This window comes from Nicotiana attenuata, unplaced genomic scaffold, assembly GCF_001879085.1.
Source record: "Nicotiana attenuata strain UT unplaced genomic scaffold, NIATTr2, whole genome shotgun sequence".
NCBI lineage: Eukaryota > Viridiplantae > Streptophyta > Magnoliopsida > Solanales > Solanaceae > Nicotiana > Nicotiana attenuata.
The window spans coordinates 245,476-261,386 of NW_017671171.1; the positions used below are offsets into that span (position 1 = coordinate 245,476).

Here is a 15,911-nt window from a genome sequence, read left to right on the forward strand (position 1 = left end):
AATTTCTTAACACAAAATACATTGTATAAGTGAAAGTTATTGAGTTCGGTCAAATTCGTTGCTCGATCTCTATCTCCGCCCGACTGTAAGAGCAATAAAAATTATGAGCTTCTTCCGTCCAAGGTAAAAAACTTCACCTGCTTTTTAAATGACCAAAATATCCCTGGATATCCTCATAGTATATGCTCTTCGAATCTATTAGCTTGAACAATTTCGTTTAAGATTAAAATTTACAAAATTAGCCTTAAACTTTTCTTTAAATAGTTTCTAAAATTATTGTGTTTCAAAAGAACATAAAACGTCATTCTATCACATGAAAAGATATATTCGTATTTGATAATTACACGAAACTAATTAGCGCTGAACATATGTAATTATCATGTAATCATGTTAATTAATATAAATAGTTAATTAATTTATAATAATTGTAATTAAAATTTGCAAATAAACATACTCAATGGCTCTTGGAATAGTGATGGATGAAATGAAAAAGAATCATGAGATTTTAGATTTAAATGACTGGACATCCCATATTAGAAGAAAAATTGCTTGGAACGGGTTGGAGGGTAATTTAGTCATTACATTCACAAGCGTGAGTGACAACTCCGAGGCTGACATCCGTATGCCTACTCACACATCACTATATAAAATCCTGGCTCCTCATTGCATTACCACAAAGTTTTAGATCTTTTTTCTTGCTCTGCAATCCTCGTGAATCCTTTGATATCATCTACATCCAACAAATGGGCAGAACTTTCTTCGTCGGCGGCAACTGGAAATGTGTAAGCTCCGGGATTCACCAAATCTGCCTTAGTTTTTTCCTTCTAATCATTCAATTTTCATTGATTTATTTATAGTTTTAGTTTATGTAGTTAGTAGTACAGTTTCTCGATCTACCAATAAGAGTAAAATTGTTAGTGTAACGATTTGAATCTCGATCTTATGTTGTTGTTAGTCACTACGTGTTTATGCTCGAAATAAATTTATGTTTAATTATTTTGGATCTGAATTATTCCCTTATTATGGATTGTTTTTTGGTGGAGCAGTAAAATCGATCTCTATGGAACCGGATCTCTAATTTTTTAAAGTAGGATTTAAGTTTTATACATATGATAGATTTATAGCGTAAAGATCTATAAGTGAATCATGTTAGTTACCAATTTTCCTTCTCAAAAAAGTGAATCATCTTAGTTACCATTTTTACTACGATACTAATTAATTTTTATCAAAGAGATTTAGCTGTATTTATTTGATAAATGACCTGATTGTGTAGATATTTTTTTTGACTGTCAGTGAATTAAACTATTAAATGTATACTGCTCAACACATAAATTTCAAAACTGCATGAATAAGAACTCCAAAAAGAAGAAAGAGCAAAGAAAGGAACAGAACAAAAACTGAAAGGCCATTGTGCAGAAGATTAGTTGTTTAATTTTGACTGTTCCAAATTTGAGTGTTATTTGCTACTCAAACTGGAGGTGGATCCACTTTTCAAAAGAAATATATATCTTATGAAACCCTTTTCCACTAAATTATGGTTCACAAGGCATGTGCTCAAGCTATGCTTGATAGAAGCCTCAAATAATATTTGGTAGTCAAAAGATGTATTAGCTCTAATAATGAATGCAATGCAGAATGGAACCAGTGAAGAGGTCAAGAAGATAGTGTCAACACTCAATGCCGGTCAAGTGCCATCACAAGATGTTGTTGGTAAGTAAATTTTTACGCAAGTAATCATTTTGATATAATATTTTGGGTGGGACTGTTGTTGCTGGCTTGTCGAATGGACAATCATTTTAGGGTGTTTATATCCGCTCCTCTAAGCCCATAAGATAAACAAATGTAATATATTTGTATTTCTGGTTGAGGGTATCCGATATTCTAGACATCGTATATATGAGACAGACAACTTGACCAGAGTCAACTCCAAAGATATATAAGGCTCTTGTGATTAGTTAACCATAAGAAGAAACAAAAGTATCACGTTCTACTTATCTCATCATGTAAGTGAATAGTTGGTGGAAAATATAGCATAAAGCTTTTTGATGTTGTCTCCTAAATTAAAGTCTCAATAACTATTTGATAGAGTGCAAATTCTATCGTTTTTGAAATATATAATCATTTGCCAGTCTATTGTTGCTCTCACATTGGTACAAACCAGACTTGGACATAATAAGGGTATGTTTAACCAGTTTAGGGAGAACAATGTAATTGAATCGTCTTTCAAGATCTTCACTTGCTTTTATTTGAGTGTTATATATGTTTGGATAAGATCATAGTTTTGCTTGATGCATTTACTAACTTCCTTTTCTTGCAGAGGTTGTTGTGAGCCCTCCATTTGTATTTCTTCCTCTGGTCAAGAGTGAACTGCGACCTGATTTTCATGTTGCTGCCCAGAATTGTTGGGTTAAGAAAGGGGGTGCTTTCACCGGTGAGGTTAGGTACGTTTAATATTCTACTTCTGTGCCATATTGCACTTAAGAAAAGACAATATATTTAGCTGCTAACTTTTCGAGGTCTGCACGTGGAGGAACGAACTGATAGTTAGGTAATTCTTGTGGAGTTGTGGTCTAGTTTTAGGTATTGTTTCTTCAGGCTGCAAGTTTTGGCATTATATTTTGACCATCTATGTCTTACGCTCCTTTGTGCAGTCCTTTTGTTAATAATTGTGTGTGGTTTGGAGGGGGGGGGGGGTCTAGTGTGTACTGTGTAGTATTTGAGTCTGATAATTTATTCTAAGCTGATAATAATTCTATATGCAGTGCTGAGATGCTTGTTAATCTGAGTATTCCTTGGGTCATTTTGGGTCACTCTGAAAGGAGGGCTATTTTAGGTGAATCAGATGAGGTAAGCTATGCCATGTAAAGCTGCTGATTTTTGTCATATCTTCAATGTAATTACTAATCACCGAGCTCCAAAAAGGTTATTTTTTATGACTTTCTTAACTTGTTAACCGTTAATTGCAGTTTGTTGGAGACAAGGTAGCATATGCCATTTCTCAAGGTTTGAAGGTTATTGCATGTGTTGGGGAGACTCTTGAGCAAAGAGAATCAGGATCTACCATTGATGTTGTTGCAGCACAAACAAAGGCTATTGCAGGTAGAGCTATCAAAAATGCTTTCTTGCTTCAGAGATTATGATTTTCTAGCTAGCATCTGACTTGATAATATTATGCTGATGCGTACTCCGTCCACTTTAATGTGATATTTATTACGAATCAGCAAGAAAATGGGGAACAGGAACGAAGAAATGGATCTTTGAAACTTACTGAGAAGCCTAAAAGGTAAAACCAAAAAAGTAAAATAAAGGGATTGAAGAGACCTACAATCTCTTGGAATCAATCCACACTTTTACGGAAGATAGTGCATAATGGAAGAGAAAGATTTATATTGGTGATACCAATTAGTTGGGAATATATTTTTGCCATGTGAAATGGTTACTTAGTCCTATGCTTTCTAGGAGTCATTAAGCCCTAGTAGACATCTTATTCCAGTAAGAAATATAGAGAGCTTTTAGAACTTTTCATTTTTATTTTGTTTTGTATATGTTGACATGCGATTAGTTTATATGGCGAACATGGTTAGTGAGGATTCATATAGCCAACTCCAACTTGTTTAGGGCCGAGATTTAATTGTTGTTGTTGTAGTAAAGGGTTTGGAGTGAACAGGGTAAAGAATTGAAACTATCAAATCTTTTTATTTGTGTTTTGTGAGTGAGTGCTTTGTGGGGCTTCCTAGTGCATGTTAGGGGTGACAACTTGGTATTATCATCCATACATTGAATGTCGATTTGTACCATTTGAAGGTTTCAATATTGTAGAAAATTACTCACTCCTTTCCAATTTACATGACATTTTTCCTTTTTGGCACATTTCATAATGTTTGACATCATTCTATTTCTGTATAACTTTCACAAATTTCAAGAGGTTGAATTCATCAAGTTATTAAAATCCTATTCAGAGTCGAAAAATGCTAGGTGATATTTTCATCTGCCTAAGCCTTGGTGGGTGGTGGGTAGAGTTATTAGGTACATGTGCTGGTGAGAGATAGGTGAATTGGTCGAGATGCGTGCAACTTGCTTGGACTCCGACTCTACGAAAAATTGATTAAAATGTTCACACTTTTAACTTGAATATTCCTCTTGTGGTCCAGCCCTTCCCCAGACCCCGCGCATGGCGGGAGCTTAGTGCACCGGGCTGTCCCTTTATTCCTCTCCTTTAAACGACTGCTTTTGTGTTTCTTCCATCATCTCTTATATACTGCCCAAGTCAATTAACATGTTGTCATCTTGAATTGTGCCCACTCAAATACTGTCGTAGGAGTAGTAACTTTTTGGAATAGCAATGTTTCAACTGGCAATAAATCTTTTGGTCCTTCAGCTAACTGTTTTCACTTCATCTCATTGCAGACCGAGTAAAAGATTGGACAAAAGTGGTTATAGCTTATGAGCCTGTTTGGGCTATTGGAACCGGAAAGGTCGCATCCCCTGCACAAGCCCAGGAAGTAAGTTGATATGACCAGCTTGTTTCGTTTACTCAATCAAGTTCCTCTAGGTTTATAACACATTTCAACTAGATTCGAATCTGAATATCACTGATTGAATATTCATCTCATTAGGTGGTATTTTCCATGCTCTTTTGTCAATTGTTCAACACTAGATTACAAATATGTTGCTTTCATGTTCTTTCTAGCCTTTGTCTGGGGATCTATTACTGGTACCGGTGAGGGATTGGAAAGCTAGTCTGTTAGAGCAATTATCTAATATGTTCTTTACTTCTAGATCAACCTATTAAGTAGTAATTTCAAGATAGAATTGCAAGTTTCTCCCATTCAGTTTGCAATTCATAAATTAATTCACTTGTGGTTTCATGACATCATCACATTGATGTAGATAATGAGTGCATCCTGGTGCATTAATGTGGTACGACTTTCAGCTATTTTGTTTTAAGGTCGTTTTCTGCATTCCAGGTGCACGCTGAATTGAGGAAATGGCTTCAAGTGAATGTTAGTGCTGAAGTGGCTGCTTCAACCAGGATCATCTATGGAGGTAATGTTATATGAGCACCATTTCATTTGCTGCTTCTCTCTGTTCATTTTTCACCCATGCATCAGCAATACGATTTTGAGAAATTCTTCTCAAGATTGCATCTGTTTGTGGAAGATAGGATTAACTCCATCTCTTGCTGGACGCATTATATGCTTCTCAGGGAAAATAACTGTGTTACATGTTTTAACAGTAATGGATAGGAAGCATATAGTCAAAACTTTAATATGATTATCTACTATTGGACGCATTGAAGCGGTGGACTTCAAGCATTTGGTGCATAGTCAACTATGTAACTGAACAACTAGATTTTGTAACCATAACTCTAGTCACCTGAAAAACTCGTTCTGCATATTTTAGTGCCCTTTTATTCTCCTCCTTATTCTACTCTATAAACAGGACTAGTATTTTCCTATTAGCTCTTATAAGCAATTAAATACTATTATGCTCTTGCAGGATCTGTAAACGGTGCAAACTGCAAGGAGTTGGCTGGACAGCCTGATATTGACGGTTTTCTTGTAGGTGGAGCTTCTCTGAAGGTATGTGAAAATACTTTGGAGTTGCTTTCTTCTGTCCATTCTTGGCTTAATAAACAATGAATTAGGTGTGATATAGGTGGCATCTTAAAGAAATAAAAGAATAGAGTGAGTACCTTACCTTTTTCCGTATTCTGTATTTACAGCCGGAATTCATTGACATCATCAAGTCAGCTGAGGTGAAGAAAAATGCTTGAACTCTGACCGCGAGTTGAATTTTGCAGTTTCTGCTTTAGTCCATGTTCTAACATTTATGGCATGCAGTAGGCTTGTTTCAAGTCAATGTTTTGTGTACTTCTTGTTGCAGCTCGAAATTCACATCACATGTACAATAAAAATGACATACATTGCACTGCCCTCTACATTTGTTGGCTGTGACAAAATTGTTTTATAATAATCTTAGAAATTAGAGTTTGCCTATTATCATGCCTGAGGGAATGTTTCTGGAAATACTGCTCGCTGTGTTTAAGATACATTGCAGAAGTTGACTTTGGGATAGGTCTATTTATGAGTTTTTACCTAATTCGAGTCATTTAAGATCAAGCTTTCATGAAAGTAGACAAGGTTATAGGAGTACGTTTGGCTTTTTAATCTTAAGCTTTCCTATATTATTTGTTTGTGTTTACTTTTTTGAAAAAATGGCATGGTATGACAACTCATAAAGAGAATTGGTAATAATTTGGCCTTATAATAGGTTTGGCAAAGGTAACCCAAAAAAATTGGCATTATATAGCCAAATCCTAAATAATCCTAATTTCTTATTTATTCTTCTTTTCCTGTGTCTTTTCTTCTCTCTCCCCGTATTTCTTCTCCAATTTTCTTCTTCAATCTAGCAATTTTTTCTCTTCAATCCAGATTTGGAAGGGCATGTGCTCTTTGATATGGGAAGTAGTAATGGTTGAATACATTTTTCTATTTATTCTCCCTCTCTCCCCGTCATATTCGTATCTATACAAATAAGAGAATGCCCTAAAAGTGACTATGATGATGATGATGATGGCAGCGACATTTAGCAATGGTGTCGATTTCCTTTGGCAGATTGCTATGACAATGACGGCAACAACAATTAGCAATCGTAGAGTTCGATTTGTTTCGTGTCTGTTTGGCGATTTCGATTTTCTTCTTCTCCTCTATTATTTTTTTTATTGTTAAAAAGATAATATATATATATATATATATTTGAAGTGGTATACGTCTATGTATATCTTCATGTATACCCATGTGTATACCATATTGTCTATCATGATATACATTGTTAAGTTTGGCAATATAATGTTAGATCAGAATAAAATTGTCCATTAATTTTAAGAGGGTGAAATCATTCCGAATAAATTTGTTTCAAGATATATACATTCCTAAAATTGGCAATGGAAAGAACTTTATACTTTTTTCCTCCTCTTTTTCTTTTGATTAAGAAAATAATTCTAATTCTCATTTTGTATATCAATATATCTCCAGCAAATTGTGTATATCCACAAGAAACTATATGTTATACACTAAAATATACAAAGAACAAAGAATATCTTTTATTTATATTTTGATATACAAAAAAAAATTGATATACACGAAGAATAAAATAAACTTGTATTATATATCTGGTATACACAGTATTTGATGTGTTATACGCTGTGATATATAAATAATACAATTATTTTTGTTATGATATACTTTGATATACAGATAAAAATAAATTTTAAATAATTCTATTTATCATTTTATATTTTATATAATAAAGAAGGAAAATAAAATTTTAATATATATTTTTATATATAAAAAAGAAGAAAAATAAAGTTGTGATATATATTTTGATATACACATTATTGTTCTGATAAACATCTATGGGCTATTTGTGCCTATATCTATAACTACGGCTATTTTATGCCAATTGTGTGAGTACGTTGTCACACCATGCCAAAACCCCTACTTTTTTTGTGTGTGGAAGTTCTAGGTTAATTTTTTGTTAATTTACTTTTACGTACTTGCAATACTAATTAGTGAGCTGCTTTCGACTGCCTAGATCAATTATATTCCTAATGTGTTTGATTTTGGTTCTAGATATTCTTGTTTCCTACTTTTTTTGTGACCAAGTGTAAGCAACTATGCCCCATTTGTTTTTGTTTGAGATTAAGATGTCTGGAATTTTGATACATTTTATTATTAAGATATTTTTCAAAAAATAATATTGGATACTGTTTGTTTTTTCAGCATTTATATGCATTTATCTTTATTTTAAAGATTAATAAATATCAAATTCAAATTATAACTAAATATCTATATCACAAGATACTTAGAGAATTCTATATTACAAGGTGTTGTGAAAAATGTTTGTTTGGTAAAGTAAACTCTCTTTATATTACATGGTAGAGGTGGCGGACGATAGTGGTTTGTAGCGATCAGTGGTGGAGCAGAGGCGTATCCGGGTTGATGGATATGGGTAATGGGTTAACGTGAACCCATATTCTCCCTAAATCATGTATAATAATATTATAATTTTTTAAATTACTTAAATATATTGGGTGTATTTGAAACTTGTGGTCTTAGAAGTTTAAGGGGTAAAAGCTTGGTGGGACCATGACATTTGTGTGGTTATAAAGGCTTCTCATTAAGGGCAAAATGAGTAAAATGAATAGTTTAAAATTGAATTATTTTCAATTGTAAAAATGTCTCGTTCTTTATGGAACGGATTAATAAGGAAAGCGTGTCATCTAAATTGAAACATATGGAGTATGTGAAAATTACTAAAGTTTCAAAAAACAAAAATATAATTTTGAACCTATAATTTTAAAAGCGGAAAATGGTTCAAAATACCCCTAAACTATTGGAAAATGTTTAAAAATGACCTTCATCCACCTATTAAGGACCTATTGTCCTTAACTTTTTAACTTGTAACTGTAAGTTAAGGACTGCTTGTCCTTAACTTTTGAACGTGTAACTGTAAGTTAAGGATTGTCTGTCCTTAACTTTTGAACTTGGAAATCAAAGTTAAGGACCTATTGTCCTTAACTTTTGAACTTGTAACTGTAAGTTAAGGACTGCTTGTCCTTAACTTTTGAACTTGTAACTGTAAGTTCAGGACCAAGTGTCCTTTACTTTTGAGCTTGTTAGTCTAAGTTTAGGACCTATTGTCCTTAACTTTTTGGCTTCTTAGCCTAAATTCAGGACCTATTATCCTTAACTTTTGAACTTCTTAGCCTAAGTTCAGGAAATACTCAGTTACTGCAGAAAATTGCAGATAGCATGGGTGGAAGAAGGAAAAATAACGTGTATAGATAATTTAATGAAGCCTCGGCAAAGGAAATTCAAACCCATAAGAGGAAAAATATCCATTATTTAGTATCCTTTAGATCAGTGAATCAGCCATATAACTCAATGAACAAGGTGAAAACTTGTAACTGTAGATCAGAGACTTCTACTTATTGCTTGTATCGCCGCCGCCAAGTCTAGCTCCGCCCAACCATGTCTTTCCAATCCACTGTAATTCCGTTTGGGAAGGAAAGGGTAACTCAGTCTTTTCATATTAATTTTAATAGATTAGTGGCTACTTTTGCTCAGCATTAAAAATGAAGGATAAAAAGTAAATACTACTTTAAAAAGTGACTACCCCACGCAATTTGTACTGAAATTACCTAAAGGGAGATAACCCGCTTAAGAATCACTTGTTCTTTTTCTCTAGTAACCTAGAATTTATTTACTACAAAACTTTAGTTGGATGTGACCACGAAAAGTTGGAGAAAGGGATTCATCAATCTTGGTAAACACGTGATGGTTATTGTGCAAATTGTCTATTGATATAATGTTCTGTCAATATATAGATGAAATCCAACATTATTGTTTTTCAACGAATGAATTGAATGCTTGTCTGAAAATGAAGATTTCCCATATCTTGAAAAGTTGATTCTTGAAAAGCAAGGAGCACGAGACTAGCCTTGCATCCAAGTCGTTTGACTCTGATAATTAATAATGTTGCATTTTCATAAGACAGGTGCTCTAATTCACATGTGATGTGAGTTGACTTCAATTTCCTTCATAACCGTGGTATCCTACCTCCTTCGTCTCAAATTATTTGTCGTGGTTTATAAAATTAATTATTTCAAATTATTTGTCATTTTAGAAATTTAAGATAAAATTAATTATTTGCTTCTTATTTTACTCTTAGTAGTAATTGTTCTTGAAGATGGAGATCACACATAAATAGAGTAAATATTCAATGAAGATAGATTATATCTTATTCCCTCCGGTCCACAGTAAGCGATTAATTTGCTTTGGGCACACCCATTAAGAAAATACTAAATTCTAGATGAAAATAGTTAGTGTGACTAAACTACCCATCATTAAATGTTGCACCATAGTTATAGTAGCACTTACTTCTTTTCTCAAATGTGAGGAGTAAATGACATTTAGGGATACGTACGTAAGGATAATTTTGGAAAAACAAATTAAATTTTTTCTTGATTATATAAATTGACACTTATTTTGGACCAAAATAAAAAAGCAAATTGGTCACTTATTGTGGACCGAAGGGAGTAAGACATAAATACGGGTAAAATTATCAAAAATCTCTTCTAATTAATGTTTCTTAAAAGCCGTGTAAAAAAGAAATATGACAGATAATTTGAGACGGATGGACTAAAATGGTAAAAGAAAGAAAAGAATGTCGTGGGAGGTTAAGAGCAAATTTAAGTCTTGAGCTAAAATCACCAAGATTTATGGTGGGATGTATATGTTCATCCTTAACTAGAGTTATTGGGTTTGAGTATTACGATGAAAAATTCTTGATAAGAAATGTTTTCCCATTTAATAGGTCTTACACGGCGAATATAGATTAATCGAGGCCCCATTGCGAATATACTTGATAGAAAAGAAAAAAGTACGTATGAGTTTTAAGCTATGTGTAAAGAAATTTCTTCTAAAAATCAAAGATCCCGAACACATGTCTTTTACAAAAGATCTCTTGTATAGGTAGAGGCGGACCCAGAATTTGAAGGTCGCGAGTACACTTTTTGATTCAACAAAAATTTGTGTTGTATATAGCTTGTCCACTATTAATTTATCACTATTTTTAATATATATATATATATATATATATATATATATATATATATATATATATATATATATATATATATATATATATATATATATATATATATATATNNATATATATATATGAAATATTTGCCGAATTTAACGGGTGATCACGCCCAACTCTAGTCCTAAAAAGGATAAGCGTTCGCTGCAAATATAATCCGGTCTAAAAGTCCGGAGTCGAATCCCACAGAGAACTAAGGCTTAGCTATATCTGTTTAATATCACTAAGAAGACAAGTTTGAACAATTTCCTAAATTATAAAGATTGAGATTTATATTTCTAACTAATTAACTAGCAAATACTACAAAGCGGTAAAATTATCAACTAACGAGACAAAGGGTTGGGGACTAAATTAAGGAGGTCTAGAGTTATGATTTCCCCAATTGTTGATTTCATTAGTTGTATGTTTCTTATATCTTTGACTTAGTTGCCTCTATCAATCATGAACTCTCCAGCTATCATAAATCTCTCTCAAGCAATTATGATAATTTACTAGACGCACTCTCTCAAGCTACGCTAGCTAGATTCACATTACAGTTCACTTAGATTGCACCCGAGGTATCATTATCTCTAATCCAACCTCTAAACCCTCGGTTATGACTCTCGCCTATACTCCGGGAGTGATGTTGTTCAAACAACTACCTAAGTATGCACTCTCTCTCAAGCAGATACATAATAAATAGAAACGGCTAATTGAGGATCCTTTCAATTAACCAAAATCAAAACGTAGTTGAACAAATAGAGATTAACAACTAACTCGAAACTATATTAATTAACAACCAATTCATCCCCAAAAGGTTCCATCAAAACCCTAGAAAACGAATTAGCTATTCATAATAGTATGTAAAACTACAATACTAAAAATCATAACCGACAATGAAAAAATAGGAAGAAGAAGGAAAAACTCGTTGAAGAATTTCGCGTCTTGCTCCTATTGTGTTCTTGACTCCTTGGTCGAATCTCCGGTTTCCTTAGCCTCCTTAGGTCTAAATTATGTCAAAAGTATGTCCTCCTCTCTTCAAAATAGGTTTAGGACCCCTTTTATACAAGTTGGAATAGTGTAGGGCCGAAATAACCTTGTCCCGGACGAAATAGGACTTCTTTTTGACGCCTGGAGCGGCGCGGCCGCGGCCAAAATGCGGTAGGACTGCGGCCAGACAAGCTCTCTGATTTTCTGCCGCGGTCACTTCCGTGGTCGCGGTTTCGACCGCGTTTTTCACCATGTTCTGTTCAGCATTTGGAAAAATGTAAAACATGAAAGTTGTATCCCTTTGAATTAGCTTTCCAACTATATATTATATAGCCCAAATGGAGTTTGGAGCAGAAAGTTATGTCCAATTTACTAGACAGTGCGCAATATGCCTCATCGAGTCTTCGTTTGTTCTCAACTATCAAATTTGACCCCCGAACACGATCCCGGCTTAATTCCTTGAGCTTTTACTCAGACTTCAAAGCTTCAAATCACTTAAATTCATTCCATAACATCTATATAGCTCGAAATCACTCCTACAAGGCATAAAACACACCGTTAGTGCAAAACACTAGCGATTAAAGCGCAAACTCAACTAAAGTGCAGTAAATTAGAGTGTAATAAGCGACTAAAATATGCAATTATAGCCTATCATCAACGGGCACCAGTGATTCTATTTGTGTATAGGCTTCAACCTTACCCTATTTTTGTGTGGTACAATAACAAAATAGTTCAATTGTGAATTGGAATGTTTTTCCTCCTTGATTAAACTTTTCCTCATACCAAATCAAAAAATTTCAAGACTTTTGATTCTTTTTGCCAAAGCTATATTCTTTTTTTAGTCTTTAGCTATAGTTTTTTTATTTTTTATTCAAAAGCTATAGTACTCTTTTGGTTACAAAAAGAATAATTAATTTACTTTATGGGATTATTGACATATATGGGGAATTGACTTCACATTTAGAAGGATGTCATCCTTAATACTATATTCATTTGGTCCTATTGGTTAAGAATATAATCTCAATATAAAATCTTAGATAAAGTAATAAAATGTTTGGTTAGAGGATTGGAAAAAAGTCAAGTTTGGTTGGGCATATGCAAAAAATAATCATCATGTAGCTAATACAACCATTTGGTTTGTGATATTAAGAAGATTTATTTACTATTCTTTTGCATGTGAGATAATGTGGTAAAAATATATGTATTAGAAATGCGAAATAAACAATATTTACAGAATGCACTTGCCCTTAAAGCAGGTAATTGTTACGTAACTCTGTTTCAATTTAGATGACACATTTCGCTCATCGAGAGTCAATTTGATTGAACTTTGAAGGTAAGTTGGATTTGTTTAACTTAGTATTTTAAAATAAAAATTTAAATATTTAAAAACTACATGAAAAGTACTATAAGTTATAATTTTTCTTATGTCAATAAGATAAAAAAATATATTTTAAAATATTGGTCAAATTTCACACAATTTAATTTTCGATAAGTGAAATATGTCATCTAAATTGAAACAGATGGGAGTAATATTTAATGCATTATTACTCTCTCCATATTAATTCCAATATTATTATATAATATTCGTCGTATAGCAATTCATTTATAATATTTATTCACTGCATAAATAACCCTTCTCGTGTAACTATCCTTTTCTTTGAGAGTTGAGCTTCTACCGTATAAGCTTAAATTCTACGCAATTTTAAGACGAATTAAAAAGTGAATAAAATAAAATATTTTAATTGTAGTTTTAATTTATTGGTGTACGGTTTTCACATGCATTTTAGACGAATCTAATTGTTTATTGATTATGAGTTACATCAAGATTGTAAGGATCAACCCCTTGTATTCTAAAGTCGGATGTATTTAGACTTTTACGTCGTGCTTATTTTTAATGCACACAATTAGATTTAGTGATATATATATAATATATCTCGACATATAATATGTGCATTACATCTATAATGGCGTTGACTATGTAAACTCTTGCATAATCCATTAAAGATTATGTTTAGAGATAAATATGATCCCTCCAATTCTCAATTAGAGGTTCTAGATTCGAGCGGTTCTATATGACAAAAAAAATCCTGATAGTAAGCGCATTTCTTTTAAAGAGTCTTAAACACGAGAATGAAATTTATTATCTTTTAGTTGAGGCCCTTACTAAGCTAATTCCAACTTTCAAGCAGAGACTACAAAGGTTAATAGAAAAAATTCGGATTACCGAAAACCCCAATACATGTATCGAACATCGGACATGAAACAAAATAAACGTCTATTTTATAAAACGAAAAACATAAACATAAACAAACTCTTGCATCGCTTGATATATGTTTTAACTTGGAAAAGATATTACCATGTTCGAAGCTTCGGTAGCTGTCGAGTTTGACACATTGGGGCTGAATTTTAGTTGTCATTTTAGACTCGATATAATCGGAATTTTATGTCTTGAAAACCAAATTGAAGAAATGAATTTCGAATTCGATACATTATTATGAGGTATCGAAAACCAAGTGTTAAATGAAATTTTGTACTTTCTTTATCTCCTAAAATAAACGATACCTTAATATGTGTTTTATATGTATATTCTGTTGGACTTTAAGCATTGGGCTTTAAAGACTTTAAGCATTGGGCTTTAAAGACTTTAAGCATTGGGCTTTAAAAGTCTAAAAGTGTGAATTGGAAATGGTGGGAAATAAAATGGAGGGAAATGAAAATTTGAATGAAGTGAGCTTTTGTCTTGAACTTTGTCCCTCATTGGTGAGGGACAACTACATTTGTGTGTATATATATAGGATCACTTCTTAGAGCTCTTAAAAGGAGTTGAAGAGAATGAACCCTCGCGCTGTCGTCGTCGCTCGCTCGGCTTCGGCTTCGGCAAATGATCGATAAGATTATTTTTTGGACAGAATTTATTTAATTAATTATTTAATAATTAATTAATAGCCAGTCAGTTAATTAACGAAATTAACTGAAATCTGAAATCCAAAAAACGTTGAACGTTAATTTTTCCCTTCTGAACAGACACTTTTCCTGAACAGACATCACACCTCTTCCGATAATTGCCTATAAATTCTGAGGCATGGCTGCATTTTCGATACACTGAAAAATTACAGAACTTCCTTCCTTTTGAAAATCCTGCATTCTATTTCGCAGAATCTCTTCTAAATTTCGTAAGTGTGATTTTGCTCCGTTCTTTGAGTTCGTTGGTATCCTGCAGTTTGTATTGCCACTGTTGCAGGAAGGTTTATTCCGTTTCATCATGGGAGGATTTAATCCATTACCTTGGCAACGTCTGAGGGGGTTAAAATTTCTTAAGGACGCACAAGCAAATTGTGGACTCGGAATATCTTTTATACTTTACTGTTTTCCCAGTTTTTTTCTTCTTCTAACAGTCTTTCTGATTTTGTGTTTTAACACAGTAGCGTTTACAAGCTTAAGGAATTTTATCTAACGTTTCTGTGTTGAAATATATATTAAACTGTTATCTATATTTTGTATACTAGTTTGGAGACTAAAGCCTTCGTGCTTTCTACTCCAATAATTGTTCTGTCCGGTTTAAAGTATATCAAAACTTTACCGGAATAATAAACGTACGGGTTTGAAGTATATAAAAACTTCACCATTGTTACGTGTTGTATGTTTGGTTTGGTATTCAGTTTGAAGATATCAAAATTTCACTGATTTAACAAAGTTCTGTTTTGTTTCCAACTCTACAGAAAAATGACGAATGAAAACCAAACTAATAGAAATGTTGCGGGAACGGTTGCTACTGCTACGAGTATTGCTGCCTCGTCAAGCTGTTCAACTCCTGCTCATGCTATGGCACCAGCAGAAAAACCTGGAAAGTTTTCCGGTATTGACTTCAAACTTGGCAAATGAAGATGCTCTTCTATCTTACTACGTTGAGTTTGCAGCGATTTATCAAGGAGGATCCTCCGGTCCTGGCTGAAGGCACTCCGGATGACGAACGATTTGTTGTAACTGAAGCATGGAAACATTCTGATTTCTTGTGCAAAAACTACATTTTGAGTTGTTTGGAAGATAGTTTGTACAATGTCTATAGTGTCATGGAAACTTCAAAAGCGTTATGGAATGCGCTTGAGAAGAAGTACAAGACTGAGGATGCCGGACTTAAGAAGTTCGTGGCTGCAAGGTTTTTGGATTTTAAGATGATTGACACTAGGTCGGTCATAACTCAAGTCCAAGAATTACAAGTCATTGTGCATGACCTCCTTGCTGAAGGTATGACCCAAATCAATAATTTTATTAGT

The 15,911-nt window shown here is 33.3% G+C and overlaps 1 protein-coding gene across 1 annotated transcript; it reads left to right on the forward strand.

Moving 5' to 3' along the window:
* The first annotated feature begins 659 nt into the window (after positions 1–659).
* LOC109206423 (triosephosphate isomerase, cytosolic) lies at positions 660–6,048 on the forward strand. Its single transcript, XM_019369244.1, has 9 exons — positions 660–782; positions 1,635–1,710; positions 2,318–2,441; positions 2,763–2,847; positions 2,967–3,099; positions 4,408–4,502; positions 4,968–5,046; positions 5,500–5,582; positions 5,726–6,048. Exons 1-9 carry the CDS (start codon positions 744–746, stop codon positions 5,774–5,776), a joined length of 765 nt encoding a protein of 254 aa, XP_019224789.1. The 5' UTR covers positions 660–743; the 3' UTR covers positions 5,777–6,048.
* The last annotated feature ends 9,863 nt before the right edge of the window (positions 6,049–15,911 follow it).

Bases quoted from the DNA above. Each gene is read 5' to 3' on its own strand.
- LOC109206423 (XM_019369244.1), top strand. From the start codon at position 744: ATGGGCAGAACTTTCTTCGTCGGCGGCAACTGGAAATGT. The intron at 2,442-2,762 runs GTACGTTTAATA...TTCTATATGCAG, and splicing joins GCTTTCACCGGTGAGGTTAG to TGCTGAGATGCTTGTTAATC. The intron at 5,583-5,725 runs GTATGTGAAAAT...CTGTATTTACAG, and splicing joins TAGGTGGAGCTTCTCTGAAG to CCGGAATTCATTGACATCAT.